We start from the raw sequence: 22,790 nt of genomic DNA, 5'->3' as shown, positions 1-22,790 counted from the left end.
TATCAAGTGCCTTGTACTAATTGTGATGCTGTCTAGAGCAGACATCTCAGTATTCAGAAAATAGACTAAAAGGTCATCAATATGATAAAAAAATACTGCGTTAATGAACTATGGAATATCAAAAAAACAAATATTCAATTATAAAGATTCAAAAATTCTTGAAACAGAATCTAATACACGAAAAAGAGAATTTTTAGAAATGGTTGACATTCATAAGAACGAAAAATCTATAAATGATAAAAAAGATCTAAATAATTTAAGTAAAATTTATAGCTCTATTTTGTAAATTCTAATAAATTTAATTGATTACCGCTATATATTTGAGATGGGGAAACCAAAGAAAAAATTAATTTTTCTTATTGGAACAAAGTTCTAAGTTGATTTTATCCTTATTTTGATATTTATGATGAAGGTAATCTATAGATCAATATAAATATTATACATATTATATATATATACATATATATATATATATATATATATATATATATATATATATATATATAATTTCAAAATTATTGGACGGGTATATATTTTATTTCTCCTTTTCAAAAATAGTTGAGATCTACAAGAAGTTTCTACTATTGGTATCCATAATTCCTCTTTTTGATTTTGATGGAAACACGTGAAATATCCATGCCAGCACGTAAATAATTCTATACTGGGTTAAATCCAAGATTATTGCAATATTTTGAGCTGCAACTCTAAAACTATTGGAATTGTACATGAAATTTGTCTTAAAGTATCCATACGGGGATAAAATTTTATGGTATAATCTACTATAAGATCTCTCAAGGAAATTTTGATGAAATTTATTGTAATGTGTATCGGTACTATATTGCGATGAAATTTAAAATTTGTCGCACATGTTCTTATTTTGAAGTCCAATTTTTTTTGGCACCTATTTTCTATTAGATTGCATACATTATACGAAATACTAACACCAATAAATATGTCAAACAAATTGTTAAAACATACACACTTAGCTTATTGACGTCTGTATTCAATAAAATTTCAGCAAAATTTCAAATAAAAAGTGAATTTCACCACTTTGAAGAAAAAAAAAATAGCAATGTACAGAATAAAAGCAAATGATAAAATGCGTTGAAGACTATTCGATGGCTAAAAATGTCAAAATTAAAAAAAAGAGAGGCTGTTGGGAGGAATCAAATCAAATTCTTTTCATTAGAACTCAATAAATGTTAGTTCTCGCTCTTTCCAACATAATAAACAACTAAACAACTACAAATTCACGTATGGTAGCATGCGTCTTTACTATTAATAGAAAATAATGAAATGTAGGTATAAAATTTGTGATTACTGTTATTGAGATTAAGAGTTTTACTTACAAATTGATAATATTAATTAAGATACCGCCATCGGGTCTTTTAAAGTCAACGGTGCTCACAGATTCATCAAATGGTGAAACATCAATCAACACAGAACCAGGTGTGGTGAATTTCGAAAAATATCCAATCGCATAGTACATTGGTTACTTGTAAAACTCTCCGAATGTCGCATTAACTATGATAGGTGCATCTACGAAATTGTTTTGAATGTGCGATCCACCTTGTTCGTTCAATGCCAAATTTCTTTCGATCCCACATAGAACCCAATGTCTGAGAACCTATCAAATCACAGAAAATATATCAGTGATACGTATGTGGAGGATAATCAGACATATTGTTTTAAGAGAGTAGGAAAAAAAGAGACGTCAACAAACCTCCAGTATAGCAACGGCGTATTCTTCTCCTCATCTCCATGATCCCAATAGAGCTGCCGGTTCCCATGGCAATACCCCTAAGAATTAATAGGAATATACATTACTACTAGTGGATAACACTGATAAATAAAATTCGGCTTCATAGCTGTGAAAAAACAATGTCATGTAACAAATAATTAATTTATTTCAATTATTTATAACTACGGTCATTATTTTAGCGAATGATATCAAGTTACAAATTATCGGAAAATAAAAAAATGCAAATCAACAATTAAGCACAAGACGCAAAATGAAGCCAGCACAATCAAAAACTATTTCAATAAAATTTCATTAGGTTGGATGATGAACAAATTTTATATACGAAGTGGATAAAATAGAGAAAGAGAGAAAGAACGTCATCAACAAGGTAAATAACCTACTAGGTCAAATTATGAAAATAAATGAACGACTGCTACAGAATTTGCATTTCTTGAAAAAATACTCTCTAAGGAGAGTAATTCCCAGAATTATTTGTATAATTGTTCAAAGATACAGTGTGAAACCGCTCTAAAAATAGAAATATGTGTAAAATAAATACTTCGTTGATACAACGATAATAAAATCAAGGGCTAAGCTACAACTCCCTGACGCTTTTTAATCCGTTGAGATAAGGCTGCGTCTAATAAAGACGAGGATATTTCAGGTAAACGAAAAAGTAGTTCGAGTACATGATGCTCGTGACGGATTCATTATAGAAAATAACTTTATAAATATAAAATTTGTGGAAACCGTAATTTGTAAATTCCATATAACATCAAATGCACACTTCCAATTGATTAAAATTCTACCCCCATTATTGCCACCATCTTTTGTCAAAATAAAATAATGAATGCGTTCCCCGTTCTTCATTCTACCAACAGATAACGTAGTGTGGGTTAGGTTTATAATTAAAATTCCGAGCTGTATAATCTTCCGTCACGTTTTGTCTAATTTTCTTGACAACCACTATTACGAGTTGGCACATGGTAACAGAAGTTAACATTTTATGACTAGTATTAAAATCACGAGTATATGCACGCCCAAATTAAGTTGTCTTAACCCTAACAAACTTGGACACTATTTCCTCGTGGTTAAAAACTTGGAAAATTGAAGTGAATCAAAATAAATCTGTTCATATTACCTACACCCAACGAAGAGGGATCTGTTCAACTGTAGTGTTAAGCGGGCATCTTCTGCAGCAAAATACCTTGGAATTCATCTGGACAGACGAATAATCTGGAAAACACTCATACTAATCAAGGAAATCACCTGGGCCAAAAACTAAGTAAACTGTATAATTACAAATCGAAGACCCCAACTTATAATCAGAAACAAGCTGCTACTACACAAAATCGCACTTAAAATCACCATAGCTATGGTATTCAACTATGTGGCACTAATTCAACTCAACTGTAACAATTCTAACGAAATTTCAGTTAAAAGTACCCAGCATAGCGTTACTACTTGTGACCCAAATGAAGTCAATTAAAGAAGAAATATTTCACTTTTCCCTAAAGTATGCGCACCCCAACACAATCGCTCTATTGAACCTCTATTGAGATCTCCTACTCAGGGAAGGCTGAGAAAGCATGTTCCGTGTGATCTGCCTGACAGATCTTAGTGTCGTAGTGTACGTGTTGTGTATTTATCCGTCAACAAAACGGAAAGAAACTTGTTACTAAGTAATATCACTATATGTTAATTTATATATTGTTATTATGACGGTTGCTACTTAAGTTTTGAAATAGACAAATAAAAACAAATATTTATAATTAGATATGGCTTTATTGTTTTTCAAAATATTCTCCATTAAGATCAGTACATTTTTACATGCGTTTTAACCAATTGTCGAAGCATTTTTATTTTTTCTTGACGAGGTCTCCAAAACATGTGATTTGAACGTATCAACCGCATATTTAGGTGTAGAAAAACGTTGGAACACTTGTGGCAAACAAAAGCTGGTTTTCAGAATTTACTATTCTGCGTTGCTCTAATAGAACGATGGCGGCATGTCAAGTTATTCCGAAGAAACCATTTGCAAATTGGTTGGCAGTGCAAAAGGACCTATTAAATACCCACATATTACACCACACCAAATGTTAACCTTAAACTCGTGCTGAAAATGTGTTTCCCTCATAGCATGTGGATTTTCAGAATCCCACAAATGATTATTTCTATAATTAAATATTCCTCGTCTGGTAAATGTTGCCTCACCAGTAAAAAGAATTGTATCCAGAAAATCTGGGTTAACATTTTGTTTATCTTGAAAAAAAATTAGCAAATTGTAGACGCTTAGGTAAATCTTTAATAAATAATTAATAAATTCTGAACAGGAGAGTATTGATAATTTTTCCCTCTTCAGTATTCTAAAAATAGATGATTGGCTTATACCTGTTTGCAGACTTAATCGGCGAGTACTGATATATGGATTCTCCGTAACACAAATTAAAATTTCATCTTCTTAATCGGTAGTGATTTTTTTTGTAGCACCGTGCTCATTTTTTGAGCGTAAAGAGCCCGTTTCACCTAAACGGTTGTAAGGATTTCGGTACAGTTTGTAATTGGGTTGACTTCGATTTGGGTATAATTGTGAATATCTTCGAGCCGCAGCTGGACCACTATAATTTAACTGAGCAAACACACATTTCATATCGCGCATCTCATTATTAGAAAAATCGTTATGCCTAGGCATTATTTGATAAATAACTATTACACTTGTTAATTATTAAATTGTTTATAAAAGGGTATACTAATGTATTACTTATTCTTATTATTATCCAATTTTTGCTTTTACACAAACTGTTTAAAAGTGACACAAGCCTACTTAAAAAAAAAAAACGAAAAATTAAACACGGCTTAATTCACGATTGTGATTTTGATATTAATAGATCTTTACGAAAGCGGATCATAAAGTGTATAGTAAATGGTGGGCATTTTGAGCATTTGCTTTGAAGTTTTTTATTTTTGTTTACAAATTTTTTATTGTTACATATTTAAGGAATAATAAAATTTATTTATGAGAAAATTAAAATTTATTGAACTTTTTAGAAGCAAATAACTCATTAACCGATTGAGTTACACGAATCAAAGGATAGTAACTTTTTTTTGTAGAATTTAACGCTTTATAATATTTTTTTATTATTTTAGTTGTATGTTTAGTCCAAAAAAGTTTACTTTAATTTAATTAACACAAACAAGTGTAACTAGCGCCCTTTAACATTACTAATAATGTTAAATTAGAGTGCAAATTAAGATTCCTCATGCCAAAAAACGTAAAATTGCCAATTTTCAAAGAGAAGTTGCGAAAACATAAAAAATTATTGCGAAAATCAAAATTTAAATTTAAACTTTGAACACCCCGTATCTCGGAAACTAGCAATATTTGCATAAGGCATGTTGAGCAGAAACATCATATTTTGAGGTCTGGAATCTAGGTACAGTTCAGAGATTGGACATTCTTAATGAATCACCTTGTATATAACATTATGTGATACTCACCTGATCTGTAAAGTATGGTAAACATATGTTTTTGATCGTCGAGTGTTAGAATTTTTATATTCGAGTAATTTGAATTCCTTATCGCTGGTCCAAAATTGTTTGCTATCCATATAGACTGGAAAAACAATTAGTTTTATTAAAAAATGAAATAAAGGTCTACGTGTGGAGTTTTAAAATTGATAAACTCATAGATTGAAGAAAATAACTAAAATTGAGTTTTTATATAAAAATATGTATTTAAAATATTAATACATGGCATTAACATACGAAAATAATTTCGGACTGTCTTAACATTTAGTTTAAGGCCACTTTTTTCGAGAATTATTGGTTACGAATAACACCTTCGAGTTGACCTACAAGGCGTTTACCTTCAGTCTCTGAAGACGATAAATTTGTTATCGAAACGTGTGTTCAGATAGTGTAAACAGTGTGTTCAATATGAATAACAACAACGGTTCCAGAAATCCCAATTTAGATATACTAGTGGAAAAGGAGCTGAAACTATTGAAAATGTCGAAGAATTCAAAAGGTACTAATCAAATGAATGATTAGATGACATAAAAAGAGCTAGAAGATCATGGTGAAGGAAAATGATCGAGGAAAATAGCATAACAAGGGGCAAAAAACTATTAAAGCAAAATACATATGAAGAGGGGGTAGGCAAAGAAGATCCAAAAAGCAGACAAGAAGATACAGATGGTATAGAATAGATAATGAAAATTGTAATTTCTTTAATTTCTTATTTCTTAGACCTCTAAATGTTCTTGATTTTAGATTTCTTCTCTTTTAAAATTAGTTTTTTTCTGATAATTTTTACAAGAAAGACAAATTTTGATGCTTCGACTTTTCTTCAAGTCTTTATCAAAATATGATATTGTCACTGACAATTTGCTTATTTATATTCATCTATAGATTACCTTCATTATGAATACCAAAATAAAAATAAAATCAACTTAGAACTTTATTCTAATAAGAAAAATGAATTTTTCCTTTATCCCTACATCTCAAATATATAGCAGTAATCAATCAAATTATTTGTAGTTTCATTAGAATTTACAAAATAGAAATATACATTTTACTTAAATTATTTAGATCTTTTTTATCATTTATAGCTTTTTCGTTCTTATGAATGTGAACCATTTCTAAAAATTCCCTTTTTCGTGTATTAGATTCCGTTGAATTTTTGAATCTTTATAATTGAATTTATGCTTTTCTGATATTTCATGGTTCCTTAAGTTCTATTTCTTTATTTGTAATAAGATATATACATATAACAGTAAGGTATCATAACAAGAATAGTACAATAAATATAAGAACAAACATACAAATAAAAATAATAGTGATATAATAGAAAAGACAGAATTCAGTTAGTAGTACTCGGGATATAAAAAATATTAATTTGAAACTATTGTCTACTCTAGTAAATGGCTACTGTGGAAGTTTCAACCACATTGGACCATTGGTTTTTGGTTTCATCGCGTGTGGAAGCCGCCATTTGCACAGATGTCAGAAAAATGAAAAAAGAGCAGTGACGGTCGATAAATTGATTCTTGTTAATGAAAGGAAAATAGCGGAGTAAAATCAAAGAGGTTTTGGAAACTGAGTAAGGTTACCCTTGATAACAACGAGTTTCAATCTGATCGCACATTGGTTTTCCATTAAACATGTCTAGGTGCTCCAAAAACGTTTATCACGAACGATAAAGTAATAAAAATTTAGTATCTCGTATTGGTATACCGTCGTATTGAAGGTACGAGTGGTTTTGATAGTATATAAGTAAAGGAATCTCTGTTATTTTGTGACAGTCGACGAAAGAGTGGTTCCATTGGAACACACCAGAGAACATTTAACAGTCGAAATAGAGGATCTCACATGGCAAACGTGCTCCAAAGAAAGCAAAGATTGTTCTTCCAGAAAATTGATGTTTTGAGATTCACAAGGTGTGATCGATATCGACTGACTCCCTAGATAAGAGCCAAACGGTCACAGAGCTGTACTATGCCGAAATATCGAGCCGCCGATTCTACGACGAGTAGGAGAAAACTGACTCACTACTTCGTCCTTGTCACAGCCAAATTGATCGAGTTTGGCGACGAACTGCTACGTTATGTATACCAATAGAATGAGGAGCTCCTAGATACAACAGAACCCAAGAATACATATTTTTGAGACAGAATAAAGAAGTTGGAACATCAATTGATCAAGTGTATCGAAGTGAAAAAACTATATTTAAAAATAAATCCATAATTTATCACTTCGGATTTTAGATGGATCCAATATGTATAATCGTATTTGCGATAGTAACATATTTTGAGGTATTTTGAAAAATCAGAAAACATTTCAAAATTGCAATAAATCATATCAAAATAGCTTAGAAATTAGCAAAACCAATGGATCTTTAACGCCTCTGAATACGCCGGAACAAACAATTGGCTGCCAAAGATATTTATAATAATAGGAGACTCGCCAATTCTCGTAAGGTTTCTAAAGAAACATGATCCATTGTGAATGATCTAAGAAATAAGCTTTCTTCATCGATCACAATCTCCACTTCATCTAATAACCTCAATAATTACTACATAAATGTATAAAATTCAGAGCTTCGCAGTACAATTAATAACATCAAAATAAATACTCATCTGGAAGTAATCGACTTATATTAAAAACTAACGTTTCGTTTTAAAATGGTACTTTTCACAATTGCCTTAAGACGGCTATAATTATGCCTCTGCATAAGGGAAGCGATAAAAATCAAGCATCGAATTATTGCCCAATTGCACTCTTTCCCACGTTACCTAAGATAATAGAAAGATTGGTCAAAAAGAGGCTTTTATCATTTCTGTTTAATTATAAAATACTTACTACCCATCAATTTAGGTTTTTAAGTAATAAATGCACAAATGATGCTATATTCTCCCTCCTTAATAATGTGTACTCTATCCTAACAGCCATCACTCCACTGCAAAAACTTTTTCTGATTTTTCCAAAACTTTTGATTGTGTTAAGCATAATGTTTTAATCAACAAATTGCAGTACAACGGTTTCAGGGGAACACCTCTCGCATGGTTCAAGTCATACCTTACCAACAGAAGTCAGCTTGTAAGGGTTGATACAACGATGTCATCTTGAAAGCCAATAGAATGTGGAGTGCCCCAAGGCTCAGTACTAGGTCCTATTTTGTCTTTTTATAAACGACATCGCCTATCTAGACATCAGTGGTAAAATCTCACGGCAACTCATAGGACAATCACCCTAATCACCTTTAAATCACGGTGCGATTCTAAAACCAAAGTTTTATCATATAAAAATACATTGCAGCCTTTTTTGTTAAACAACACCACTATTGACGTCATTGAATCTGTAAAATTCTTAGGGCTCGTTGGGGACAATTCCTTGATATGGGAGTTACATATTGCCCCCTTATCTAAAAAATTAAGTTCTTCCTGTTTCGCGCTTTCCAAAGAACTGAATTTATTCAGAAAAGACATATTATATGTATATTAATAGAGACGAATGCGGAGATAAAATGGTTTTGACTCTGTGGAAAGAGGCATTGGAAAAGTGTTTGGGATAATTGTGTTAAACACACCGAAAAAACAATTGAAGATTGGTTTACTAGAAAAATATATTTGGTGAATATAGATATTGAACCAGTAATAATAAATACTGGTGAAGATAGTTCAGATTTTGAATCGGTTTCACTCTAAAACAGGACTTTCTGCTGCAATTTCATAGTTTTAATCAAATATTCTGCTATAGACGTTACACGAGTGTGAATATACTATCGTTCCTGATATAAACCAGTTATAAAGTGTAATTTGAATTTAGTTAAGAGGTCACCCAGTTGATAGACTAAATATTATGTTACCTTTGTGTACTACATAAATATGTACCTACTTATATGAAATCCTAGCTACCCTGCAAAAAATCAGCTCTCTAGTATGGGTTGTATCAACTTTGGATTTTGAAATTTATGCACCCCGTATATTAATATTTTTATTAAAAGAGTTTTACCAAATTGTTGATGTTAACCATATAAATGAAATACTATAGGCCTGTGCACTGGAATAGGAGAAGTTCAGGACGATTTTCAACGCCATCTTTGTTGCCGGTTTACATCTAAAAGCTTACTTTTTGGTGTTTTATTTTTAAATGTTTGTCAATTTGGATTCTAATTCTGAAAAGTTGCAATCATGCATCGAGAAACAACCAAGATTATTGAATGAACAAGTTCTATTCTTGTAAACGTGTATAAAATCTTTGCAAAGGTGTTTGATATTGTTTGTTTATTAGCTATTTGTATTTTTGTGCATTTAAAAGTTATTATTTGTTGCGAATTGTGCTGTCGTGTTTACTTACTCAATATGAGTAAACGAATAAAGGCCTGCTGTGTACCAGGATGCATGAATAAGCAAGCAATAAGGTGAGAGTAATATTTACTATTTTCAACATAAAAATATTTAAATTGAAATCAAGTTCATATCTATACGAGAATAACTCTTTTCTTCCTAACTTCATTAATTTGTATTTAGGAAATCATTTTGTTGAATGGTTAAATATGTTGAATGATTTTATCCTTATTTTACTTTTTTATAGACATTCCATTCCTAGGAATGAAGACGTTTGCAGAATTTGGTTGCAAAGAATAAATAACCCCAAGTTAATGCTTGCAGATACAGTATTATCATCACATAGAATATGTGATATTCATTTTGAACCAATTTGTAGAAACCCCAATGGCAGGTTTAAAAAACTTTCACTGCCAACTCTACATTTACCTGGTAAGTACTTATATTTACTGTGACAATAAACCTCATGAATCCTAGTGAAAAGTTATGCAGAGGAAAAGAATTGGTATTTCCTCCAATAGTCAATGTCCCAATTTATAAACCATTCAATAGAAGCTCAAAATATACAGGATTAGATCTTGTCACTCCTTATGTGACAGGTTTAGTAGCTAAGAAATTATGTAAAAGTCTCAAATGCCACTTGTGTAAAAATATAATATTGTCAAACGATTTAATTAAGGCAAATTCATTAATATATTCTAGGGAACATAAAAAAGATATTTTATGTGCACCTTCAGCAAAATTCTGTGATATTTTTAAAAGTTTTTCTGATAAAATCCCCAAAAGCTTGCCCAAGTTAAGCAATTCGTTACGCATAAAGAAACAAATATTTTGTTTGGAGGATTTGACAGACACTTCCTCAATATTTTGTTCAGATCATAAGGATTATGTAGATATGTTTTCAAATATCAGTTTTAACATATGCATATTTCATTACATAGGTATTATTAATAAAATTTTGAAAGGCAAAGATCAACAATATAAAGACTATGATGTTGTGATGAATGTGGCATATGTTAAATATAGGGAAAGCTGCATGTAAGACAACGGTAATCATTAATTAACCATGGTTATAAAATCAGTTTTTTATATACCATTGTATGTACCATGTATAAACAGAAACATTTTTTAAAAACGCCAACATCTCACCGTTGACAGTCCTAAGCCTGCTAAAGTGTAAAGGAAAATTTTTTATTTGTAGATATAATTCTAAAATGTCAAAAACAAAATAAAAATTATAATAATCATCCTGTGTTTCAATATTCCATCTACCTATATCTTATATAAACCATTTAATTGTGAAATTTAGATGGTCGGACCTGGTTCTCACATAAATTGTATATGAAACCAAAATATTTTACAAAATACTTCATTTAAACAGCATTTTAATTTCAGGTATTTATATTTTCTTGTGAACAACAATATTTGAATTTGAAATGTTAGCAAATTTTTCATATTTTCCATAATACTTTTGTTTCATTCACAATTTGATGCGACAACTAGCTTCGAGCATTCAAAATTACTCGAGTTATTTTTAAATTTCCCGCGAAATTAACATGGATATGAACCTTAGATCAAATCTTTGATTATAGAAAGCGTTTTTCTTGGTACGAAGCCAGTTCGAGAGATGTCGCTAGGATCAAACTTTGTCATCAAATTTTTATACAGAGTGGCAGATCTATCGAGTATATAATCTTAGAACTTATACGAACAAATCCTCGTACAGGTGCGTCTGTCTTAACAGTTGTGGAGATGTTGATGCTCTGTAGCCCACTACGCTTAGAGTTCAGTGATGTCATTTGTTCACTGAATTTTACTCAACCTATTATATTATACAAATCTTGACAGTAGACATCGTCCCTCGTGCCACTGTTTGTTATTAGTGCTCAGTGCTAGTTCTAATTGTGTGGTAGAAATAAGTTATGGCATTTTGGTGATTTTACATGATAATTATATTTTTACATATGTTCTGCATTCTAATAGAGTAACCCTATTGTATTTTAAAACCACTGTCTGAAAAGCCGGAATTACTCACTATAGAGAACTTCTACCTGAAACTTCTTTTAAGGCAGGTATACATTTTTTCTAACTAATTGTTAATACTTTGCTCACAATTAATACAGTTGAAGCTTTAAGTTTCAAGTATAATTTGTTTGTTGTTCTATAAAATAGAATTGTTTCAAACTTTTTGGTGCATCCCTATATCATAGTGCTCATTATCTTGATATGGTTGAATTAACATTAGATTTACATATACACAAATGACGACAACGTAACAATGTTTATACAAAGAAACAACACAAAAATTACAGAACATAACCTTATATAGAGGATTACCAAACCTTGATAATTGATGAAAGTTGGCTTCTGGATTACTGTTTTTCATCCTTTACCTAATTGAACTATAGTGAAAATTTAACTGTATTTTGTTTCCTTTGGTGTCGTTTGGGCAAATTGAATATTCAATTACTAATAGCATTTCATCAATTTTTAACCCCGTCCGTAGGCTAAGGTTCTTGTATATATTCATTTATTTTTAAATATTAACCTATTGGTGTAGGAATGTTTTGGCAAAGCTCAGCTCATACCAAAAATGTTTATTAAATTTACTTAAAATATTATTTACCAAAGCTGGACCTGGAAAAGGTAGCGATGGAATTAAATTAAATACTAATGAAGGTTCGTTGCCAGTAGTAATCCCCCAAAAATATATGCCATTTTCCTTATATGAATCCAAAAATTTTAAGTGATAATTTGTCCACGGTTGATACATTTCTTCTCTCAAATATCCGTAAGGTTCAATGAATTTCATCCATTTCGGACTGGTCCAAGCTGATCCTATTAACTTCAAGTTATTATTGGATAGTTCCAAGGATTTTTTGATCAATGGAATCTACAAAATTTATTGAATGAGCAGAATAGGAATTATTTGATTATACCTCATTTATCACTTAGAAATTTTTTCATCTTTGAACATGAATCAACAAGAAAGACGAGTGTGTGCTGGTAGCTTACAGTTTTATAACTGAAAACCGATTTATATCTAATGCTGATTCTGTTAATTCAGCTAAGTGAAAGAGCTATAGATAGACAAAAATTTGAATGGAACATACGATGCCGAGTCGTCAAGACTTTTTGTATAAATTAACCAAACCAAAATTATACAACTCAGTCTGACTTAGTCTTAATTCATATTGTTAATCGTTAATTGAGTATAATTTCTTGTAAAAGTTGTATTTAATAAAAGTGTTTATGAAAAAGTGAGTTTTCATTAGACGATTCATATTTTAGAACTCGCGTTCGGTCTATCAGTCCGATATTGATCAGCCTACGCGCTTATACCTTCTCAACTTCTGATTATCAAAATGAAACTTAATCTGGGAAGGAATAGAAAACCAAGAGCACACACAGAAAAAATAAACATCGAATCCATGTGGGACACAACCATAAAAGAACTATATAAAAACCGTTTAAAAGGGAAAATCGATAAAAACCCGATAGAAGAGAATGATGATATTAACAACACTTGGAAGAGATTAAAAGAAAATATCATAGAAGCAGCAAGTGAATCGCTTGGAACTCGGACTATAAGACCACAAAAACAAGGAACGAACAAAACATTATGGTTCTCCAGCAAGGTCAAAGAACAGTGCAAAAAGAAAAAAAAAGCGTACTGAAACTACATGTCGTCACAAACGGCAGAAGCATATAAAGAATACAAGAGAATCCGTAACGATACAAAAACACTAGTGAGACAAATGAAAGACAACTACTGGGAAACCTTCTCCAAAAGAATGGAAAGCGACTTCTATGGGTTACAAAAACAAATCTGGCGATTAATAAGAAATCAGAGAACAGAAGCAAATGAACTCATCAGAACCAGACACGTAGAAAGAGATACTTAAGTAAAATATTTAGAAGAACTATATAAGGAAGAAGAGACCGAAACCGAGCCAAATACACCAGAGATAGTAATAAGTGATGAGACTAATATAAAAAAGGAAGATATAGAAACAGCACTCCAAAAACTAAAAAACAGAAAGAGCCCAGGTCCGGATAACATCGCCAACGAATTACTTAAATATGGAGGAGAGAAGCTAAACCAACAACTAACAACCCTAATAAAAAAATATTTGCCCTACACAGAATACCAGATGAGTGGAGAAATAGCATACGATTCCACTATTTAAAAAGGGAGATAAAAAAATGCCCGAGAACTATAGAGGAATAAATCTACTATGCACAACGCTGAAATTAACCACAAAGATAATAACAAATAAAATAAATGAATGTATCTCACTAGCAGATGAACAACAGGGTTTCAGATCGGGAAGATCCTGCACGGACGCAATATTTGTCATAAGACAAATAACGGAAAAATCGATCGAATATAATCGAACGGCCTTCATGTGGTTCATTGACTTGCAGAAGGCCTTCGATCGAATACAATTAAAAGACATAATACACCTTCTCTATGATAGACAGATACCATATAATGTCATTAAAATAATCGAAAATATATACTCAAAAAATACGATCCAAGCAAAAATAAATGATGACCTAACTGAACAGATACCTGCAAATAGGGGCATTAGGCAAGGGGACTCTCTCAGTCCGCTCCTATTTAACATAGTGATGGATGAAATCATAAAACAAGTACGCAAACTAAGAGGATACAAAATGGGAAATAAAGAAGTCAAAATCCTGTGCTATGCAGACGATGCGGTACTGTTGGCGGAGAACGAGGACGATCTGCAAAGGCTACTGTACCAATTTAACAAAACAGCAAAAAAGTTCAATATGATAATATCAGCGGCAAAGACAAAATCAATGGTTACCTCCAAGACACCGATCAGATGTAAGCTTGTGGTGGATAACAAAATAATAAACCAGGAAATGAAATTTAAATATTTGGGAATCGAAATATCTGGACACGGGGACGTGGAGACGGAAGTAAGAAACCAAGCTACAAGAGCCTCAAGAGCAGCAGCATACCTAAATGACACATTCGAACTGAAGCAAAAGCCCGCATATACAAGACCGCAATCAGACCTATATTATCGTATGGAGCAGAGACCCGACCTGAGACCTCTAAAACGAAACGGATATTGGAGACTACAGAAATGAAAATAGTTCGAAGAATAGCAGGAAGAACACTAATGGATAGAGAAAGGAGTGAAAACATAAGACGAACATACGGGATAGATAACATCAATGACTGGGTACTGGATAGAAAGATAAAATGGAATGAGCACATTGACCGCATGACGGAAGAACGAATTGTGAAAATATCAAGGGACAAATCACCAGCAGGACAAAGAAGCCTTGGAAGACCTAGGAAAAGATGGAGTCAACCTCCCAGGTGACTGAGCAGAGGCAATGACGTAAAGAAAAACAGGTGCCTATACACAGCAGGAAGAAGAAGAACTTCTGATTATGCATTTCTGTCTTTATTATTCATTTGAAATGAACGTGTTTTTGTGAAAAATTAATTACGGTCTCTGGAACCGGTGTGAGTATTCTCAGAACTTTGAATATGATCATATGAACAACAATTGAGAAAAATATATGTGAGTGATATTCCTACACTAATTATATAGTATTTAAGATAATGACAAGTATTAGATGATAAAATGCGAAAAAGAAGAAGATGGCCAGGAAACTAGAGGCAAGATATAGATACGGAACAAGACAAGGAGCTTAGATGCTTCACTGAAATAACATTGAAACTCAAGCACTTTTTGTTTTATTATATTATATGTGAAGACTTTAAAGTCATTGCAATTCTCTGTGGATTCCAGAGTGACTTCTCCGAACACAAGCTACAAAATGTCACCATATTTAGAAGAATTATCCAGCAAACGTTACGTATCAACCAGAAAGCAATATTGTCAAAAATCCGCCTTTGGTTCAATCCGACAAAGCTGTATTACCACTCTTACACATTAAATTGGAAGTATTCTTTATATTTAAAACAAATAAAGGGAAGGATGGAGGTATTTAGAGAGTTTTCCACTTAACTACAAACATGGAAATATTTTGTTGCAATTGTGAGAGGCTTTCGAGGTAATAAAAAATTAGGAAAATATGAGCTCCCACTACATGATTGTTAGATGTTTCTCCCGATAAGTGAATAATAAGTAAGGAGAAAGGTTCCATCAAAATGTGTGAACCAAAATACCAAAACGTTACTGGACAGAGCACCCCAAGGAAACCAATAAACTAATAAATTGATTATTATTGATATTATCCTGTCAATGTTCCTTTGAACGTTCATCATTTGACTAAAGACGAATAAATAAATAAGAGTACCTTGTGCAACATGATTTTTAGGATATGTATTTTGTATTAAATACATTAAATAATATAAGCAATTCACTTCGTATTCTAGACATATTGATATCTAGATATAGATATCAATACTTACTTCGATACACTGTTTCTCTAAAAATTGTTTATATAAAATAGGTATTTCCCCACTTATTCCAATAATAACCTTTAATTTCAGTTAATGATTACTCAGAGACCTTAAAAAACATTCAATAACAAACCTGAACCAGTTTTCCAAAGAAAACAAACTTAACCTCCCCACAAACACTCATATCAAAAATAGAAACACATGCAGCATCACAAGTACTTTTGCACTTTTCATTCAAGCTAAATACAACATTCGAATGACATACGTACAATACTTTGGTAATGAAATTTTATTTTTAAAAATTTATTTGATACCAAAATTACAATTATTGAATGGTTACAAGCGAATTAACTATAAACATTACCAAGTTGTTTACAATAATTCATATTTATAATAAAATAAATGCTGATGAAGTGTTTACGATATTTAATACAATTGCGTTTTATAAAAATGTCCTTCTAGAATTTTCTTCATGTAATTCCTCCTCCATCCCTAAGAATGAAAAATGACGGAGGTATTTTTCAGGTCTTGTTGTCTTCTTTCTTCTAATTCGATGGTTTCTGTCTTCTTTTATTAAAATTTTTGTTTTCTTACAAATTTACTTTTTTATTTACGAATTAACCATAATGTTATTAAAATTACACAAATTATTATTATTATAGTAAATAGTCCAATCGATACATGGCTTTGCGGATTATAAATTTCATGAATTGGTTTTATATTTCTAGCAATTTTATTTATTTCGTATAATTTGTCAAAATCTCTATTGGCTAAATTTAGAGATTTATAAATTTGATTATTTAAAAATTTGAAGTTTAATTTTCGTAATATTATCAATTTTCCTTTTTTGATTTGTATATTAGTTGAGAAAATTTCACTTTCTATTTGAATACTGCAGTTCTTTTAAATTTTTACAATTGATGGATAACTTATTTTAAAATAACGGTCCGAAACACATTTAGAAATCACTTCAGTTTCTTAATTTGGAATTACTAAAAGTTCGTTATTTGTTACTTGTTCCAATATAGTTTCTTGAAGATTAATTTCACTAACAACACAATTTTCACCAGAGTGTCCATTTAACAGTTCAATAGTACAATTGTCTTTTAACTCAAATGTTTCTTTACAATAATATTTTTCTTCTAATGCTGGACATTCTTCTTTAATAAAATTGACTTCTTTTTGATTTTTGGCCAAGTAAGGTTGAGGAGGGATAAATATCGTATGATTTTGGATTACAGGATATAAATGGAAAAATTCATAGGTTTTAGGTTTAAGGATTGGAACATGGGCAGCAAAAATTATTTTAGATTTAGAAAAGGTTACTTGCGAACCAAGAAAGAGATAATACGTTAAAATATTGTTAAATTTTGGGATTTGTTCTTCATTATAAATAGTACTTAAGTATTTCATCATTTGTAAAATTTCTTGACTAAATATTACTGAACTATGAATCGTATTTAATTTAGAAAATGTTATTGGGTTTTCAATATTGTCAATCAATGTAATCAAACTTTGACAATCCAGATTAATCTGTGAAATTGTACTGTGAAATGTTATAAAATTATTCAAAGTTATGATTTTATTTTCTATCGAAATGTGAAATTTCTCTAAATTATCAGAAAGTTTTTGTTGATTAGTCCATAGAGTCATAATCGATTTATTATAATGATCAATTAATTTTTTATGTATCGATATTTGTAAATTTACTTCATGAATTATTTGTTTTTGATTTTGTTGTAAAACATTTATAGCATTATCGTATCTTTCTTCGTCATCTGAATCTAGGGTTCCAAAAAGCCAGTAGCGTTCGCTTGAGATAAATTATTTTTTAAACTATAATAATATTGTTTCAAATTATTAATTTGTTTATGAATAAATTCTAAATCTATATAATATATAAAAGTGTGTTTAGTATATATAAGATTACTAGTTCCTAAATTAATGGGTAATAACAAGTTATTTACTTCCGTAATTTCTATGTCTTCTGTCTTAGTCGTCTTAGTAGTAATATTAATACTGTTGTCAGCTTCATTATTCTGTAACAATTTTTTCTGTTTTAATTTTTGGTTTTCTAATTATGTTTTTATGATAAGTTCCTTTATTTGTTTCTAATAATATACCAGAGTCTTTTACGATTTCTGCCTTTTTAAATTTAGGTAATTTTTTATCTCGGAATTTTGTTTTTATATAGGCTATGTCTTGATTTTCATAAGAAGATGGATAATTTCTATTTTCATTTCTCTTATTTATCATTTTTTCTTTAATATTAGCATTCCTGTCTTTAATTTTTTCATATAGTAATTTTGATGTTTCTTTGTGATTTTGTATATAATTGGATATTATTAAATGATCGTCTAAATCAAATGGATCGGGGTTATTTATATGACCTTTAATAATTTCAAATGGTGTAAATTGCGTTACAGAGTGAATTGAATTATTATATGCCAATATTGAATGTTTTATTAATTGATTAGGTGTTAAATCTTTGTTATTTTCTTTTATACATCTGAAATGTTCAATAAGACTAGAGTGAAAACGTTCTACAGGTGAATTGGAGTTACTATTCTTTGATGTTGTATAATGTAATTCAATTTTATGTAGTTTGCAAAAATCTTGTAGGTCGTTGTTGTTGAACTCCGAACCACAATCAGCTGTAATTTTATAAGGTAAACCGTGATGAGTAACATAATTTAATATATTATTAACAACTGAGGTTCCATTCACACTTGACATTGAATACGCTTGACCGTAACGAGAGATAGATAGATACATTTTCTCGTTATTGTTGAATATGAAAGATTTACTATCTTAATAAAATTGATATATTAAATCAAATTTTATTGAAGGGTTTATATTATATTTATTCATTTAACACAATTCACAATTATTAATAAAGTTTTCTACGTCTTCTGAACTCATAGGTTTGTTTTGATTAATTTACTTATATCTATTTCTTGCCAATTATATTTTTGCCGATTATATTTTTCTTTTTCATTTTTGATTTCTGTACTTCATATTGACTAGTTTCTAAAAGTATCTTAATTATTCTATGTAATTCACTTATTCTAATTTTTATTCATTCTAAATCTTATCTATTCCTATGACATAATAATAAAGAAAGAAAGGTCTTAGTATAAAAATCCATTTTATAATTTCTTGAATTGCGTACCATTTTAATGAATGATAATATCTACGTTTCAAAAATAGTTCTTCAATTAAACTTTCATTTAGTATAGCATTTAATATTCTATTGAAATATTTTGAACTTATTTCATTATTATTTCTATCAAATTCTTTATTAATTGTTTCATAATTAATCTCAACTTCGTCATTTTCATTATTTATTTCTCTTTTATCAATGATATTACTTTGATTTTGTTCATCCAACATATTTGTATTTAATTCAGGTTTTATAACATAATATTCTTTTTCTAATATATCATTTTCTTCCATTGTCTCATCATTATTTATTCCATTTATTTCTCTATTTAATTCTATTACATTTTCTTTTACTTCAACTTCAATATCATTTTCATTCATTTTTATTTTATCTAATCTTGTATAGTTTAATTCCACCTTATCAAATAATTCTACTTCTAATTCTAATTTTGTATCATTATTCGTTTCTCCTACCATTATAATATTTTCTTCTGAATTCTTTCCTGTTACATTCAATTTATCTTTTTCTTCTTCATCAAATAATTTACTGAGATCTAGTTCTACTTGTTCATTTATTTCTTTACAATCATTTAATTCCGATTCTTTCATTTTTATGAATTTTTGAATTTTTGGTGATGAGTTATTAGATGTAAAATTTATTTCAATTATTTTTTCATTGGGGTCTGATTCGTTAGATTCTATGAAATTTTCAAAGTATGCTAATGGATCATTAGGAGTAAAATTTATTTCTTCTATTTTTGATTCTTTTTTTCCGAGGCTCTTTTCGAAAATTTACGATTCGATCATTATTTTCGTCTGACTCAAATAAATTCTGGAAATCAATTATTTCTTCTTCTTCTTCGTTATCGTTATTGTTACAATTATTATTATATAACTCTTCTGATGTAAAATTTGGTCGTTCATTTCTCGATTGGAAATATCTAGTATTATTTGCATTATTATTATTATTATAATTGTTATTAATGTTTACACGTCTCCTAGGTTTATCGGAAAAATTTCTCGATGTCGTAGACATCGGTTCTGGTCTTGGTAAACGGTTTACAGGTATTTGCTTTTGCCGGAAAACATTTTTCCTGGTGCCAAAAACTTGTGCATTTGTCGGATAGTTTTGCCTTCTTTGTGGCATGGGATTTACATTTATAGGTTGACTAGGAAAGTTGTAATTATTATTATTACTATTATATCTTTCATTATTATAATTATTGTTGTTATTATATCTTTGATTATTGTTAAAATGGTTTCTGTTATAATTATTATTATATTGTTGATAGTAGGGATTGTTATTATTATATTGATTATTTCTATTTTTCATTCAATTAGTTTTAAAATTATTATTATTATTATTATTGCTATTGTTGTATCTAACTCTAGGCTCATAAAATTGGCCGTAAAGTTTTTCAAAATTCTCAAATTCGTCGACATAAGCCATAGCGTCTTCTAATGAGCTAGGCTTTTTCAAGTACATATTATTGCGTATGGTACCTGAACATCCTGCTATAAAGTTGTTCAAGGCTGTTTTTTCGCAATGATTGATTTGACATCTCTTGTCAATTTCCCTTAAATTTAAATTGTTACTAATTCTTTGTATCGTTTGACTTTTTAGTAATTGTAATCTATTTCCAAATGCTATTAGACTCTCATTTTTATATGGTCGTGCTCTTATTAGTTCCTGCAGTATACTTCTAGAATTTTCTTCATGTAACTTACTATTTGTTTTTGTAGACCAAATTAATCACGCAGAAGCCTAGAGCTTTTGTAATATATAAAAAAATGCATGAAATTTTATTGGAAAGGTGACAAAAAATCTTCAACATTCTTTAGTCGTTCATCAACTTCCAAATTTTTGAAACAATAAGAATAGTTAAGTGATACATGATTGGAATATCTTATATATTTAAGTAATTTATTTGTTGGATATGAGTAATAATACAAAAAAATAAAAATTTCACCTATCAGACTCCTATTTTCAATGGGTATTCGTACATTTGCGAATATAATGAGATCAGGAAAGTAATTTTGTTTCTGTGCATGTCGAAATTTGATTTGTCAACTCATTTTAACGATATGGTGCCTTTTTACTTCAAACTAATTGAATATTAGAATATTTTGTTTCTAGAGGATTAGCTTATTTAACAAATGAATTGAAAATATGTTTAATGATGAATTCAAATTGAACTGCTATGTTGTCTAGATAATTACTAATTACTAATACAAATTTTTCACATTTTGATGAAAGTCTTGAAAGTTGTGTTTCTGGGCAGGTCAATTTTTCGTTAGAGTAACGTGTGAAGAAATTTTTAACAGCTTCAAACAATTTGTTTTAACCTTGAAGTCCAAATCTTCTTGTGATAATTTGAACTGAGTCAATTCTATATCTTCGCAAGATGAGTTGGCATAAGTATACAACCGTGTTGAAAAATCTGAACCTCCTATCGGAACTCTAGCCATGGTGTATTCAATACCGTCATGACCTTGAAACATATCAACTAATTATAATCTGGCCGGTCGGTAGTGAGAGCAATAAAAACGCGTGATCGGCTCATGGGATGCTAGTGGTACCTTTTATAACGATTCGTATTGGCTGAAGCAATGTCTAAGAAAGTCAAGTTCACACAGCTGCACTTTACATTAATTTATTATTATTATATTCTAAAAATTTTATATTAATAATTATTTTAAGCTTTTGTTTTATTATGTTATTTATTTACTTTGATAAAAATTAAAAATTAAACTACATTTCTAACATGCGCTTTTACAGTAAGAATTATGTGACTGTATAATAGCGCATGTTAAACATGTACTTTAATTTTTATTATTCTTTAATATGTGGTATTATAGTTATGTTATACATTGACTATCCTCTATTTTAAAATAAATTTTATTGTTAAAAGTGGCTGTGATATTCATGGAACTAAATTTAAACTGTCTATTTACGTTATTTAATCTAAACGCGTCATTGCTTTAATACTTTTAGAATTTTGACAAAATGCATCTGAGGATACAAAGCATAATAAATATTTATTATTTATAGAAAACTGGAGCGATTTTCCTCATTGCAACTAAGTTATTGTTTTTATTGTAGTTGCAATCTTTTGGTTAGTGTGGGTAAAAAAATATTCCAAGACTATAATGTTTACATATTGGATAAAAGTGGCACTGTTTTTAAATTCCACCAATAAAACGCTAAGACGACAAGAGTCACAATGACAATGTAATGTGATAAATGTAAAATAATAATTATATATATTTATAGATACTTTTAAAAAAATCAAGGCAACATGTGAAATATGTAGGTATAACATTTAGTAGTTAACTAAGTGAACGAAGATTTTAATGTATGAATGCTATGCAATTGATAAATAAAAGTATTATTTATATGATATGATATTAAAATAAAGTATTTAAAATTCAAATAAAAATGTTAGTTTGAAAAAAGCATTTAAAATTCAATTCAAATTTGCCACTAAATACCTTTTAGTGTTGTGTATGGTGTGATTCAGGCTTACAATTTCTCTCTCACGCACTATGCACGTGATTACTCTCTGTAATGAGCGGTCATACTATAGAGGTAATTAATTTGTTTTGTTTGTTTTTCTTTTAA

The 22,790-nt window shown here is 29.9% G+C and overlaps 1 protein-coding gene across 1 annotated transcript; it reads right to left on the bottom strand.

Annotated features, from left to right (window-relative positions):
- Positions 1-1,345: 1,345 nt before the first annotated feature.
- Positions 1,346-21,670, bottom strand: LOC130898887 (lysosomal acid glucosylceramidase-like). Its single transcript, XM_057808479.1, is given in 9 exon segments — positions 1,346-1,627; positions 1,724-1,749; positions 2,894-2,977; positions 5,240-5,354; positions 12,215-12,481; positions 17,974-18,045; positions 19,586-19,770; positions 20,672-20,858; positions 21,515-21,670. Coding segments are annotated over 9 exon segments (1,374 nt in total).
- Between the last annotated feature and the right edge of the window lie 1,120 nt (positions 21,671-22,790).

Source organism: Diorhabda carinulata, chromosome 10 (assembly GCF_026250575.1).
Source record: "Diorhabda carinulata isolate Delta chromosome 10, icDioCari1.1, whole genome shotgun sequence".
Classification (NCBI taxonomy): domain Eukaryota; kingdom Metazoa; phylum Arthropoda; class Insecta; order Coleoptera; family Chrysomelidae; genus Diorhabda; species Diorhabda carinulata.
Note: the sequence above shows the minus strand (reverse complement) of the source record. Positions and strands in the feature narration are given on the sequence as shown.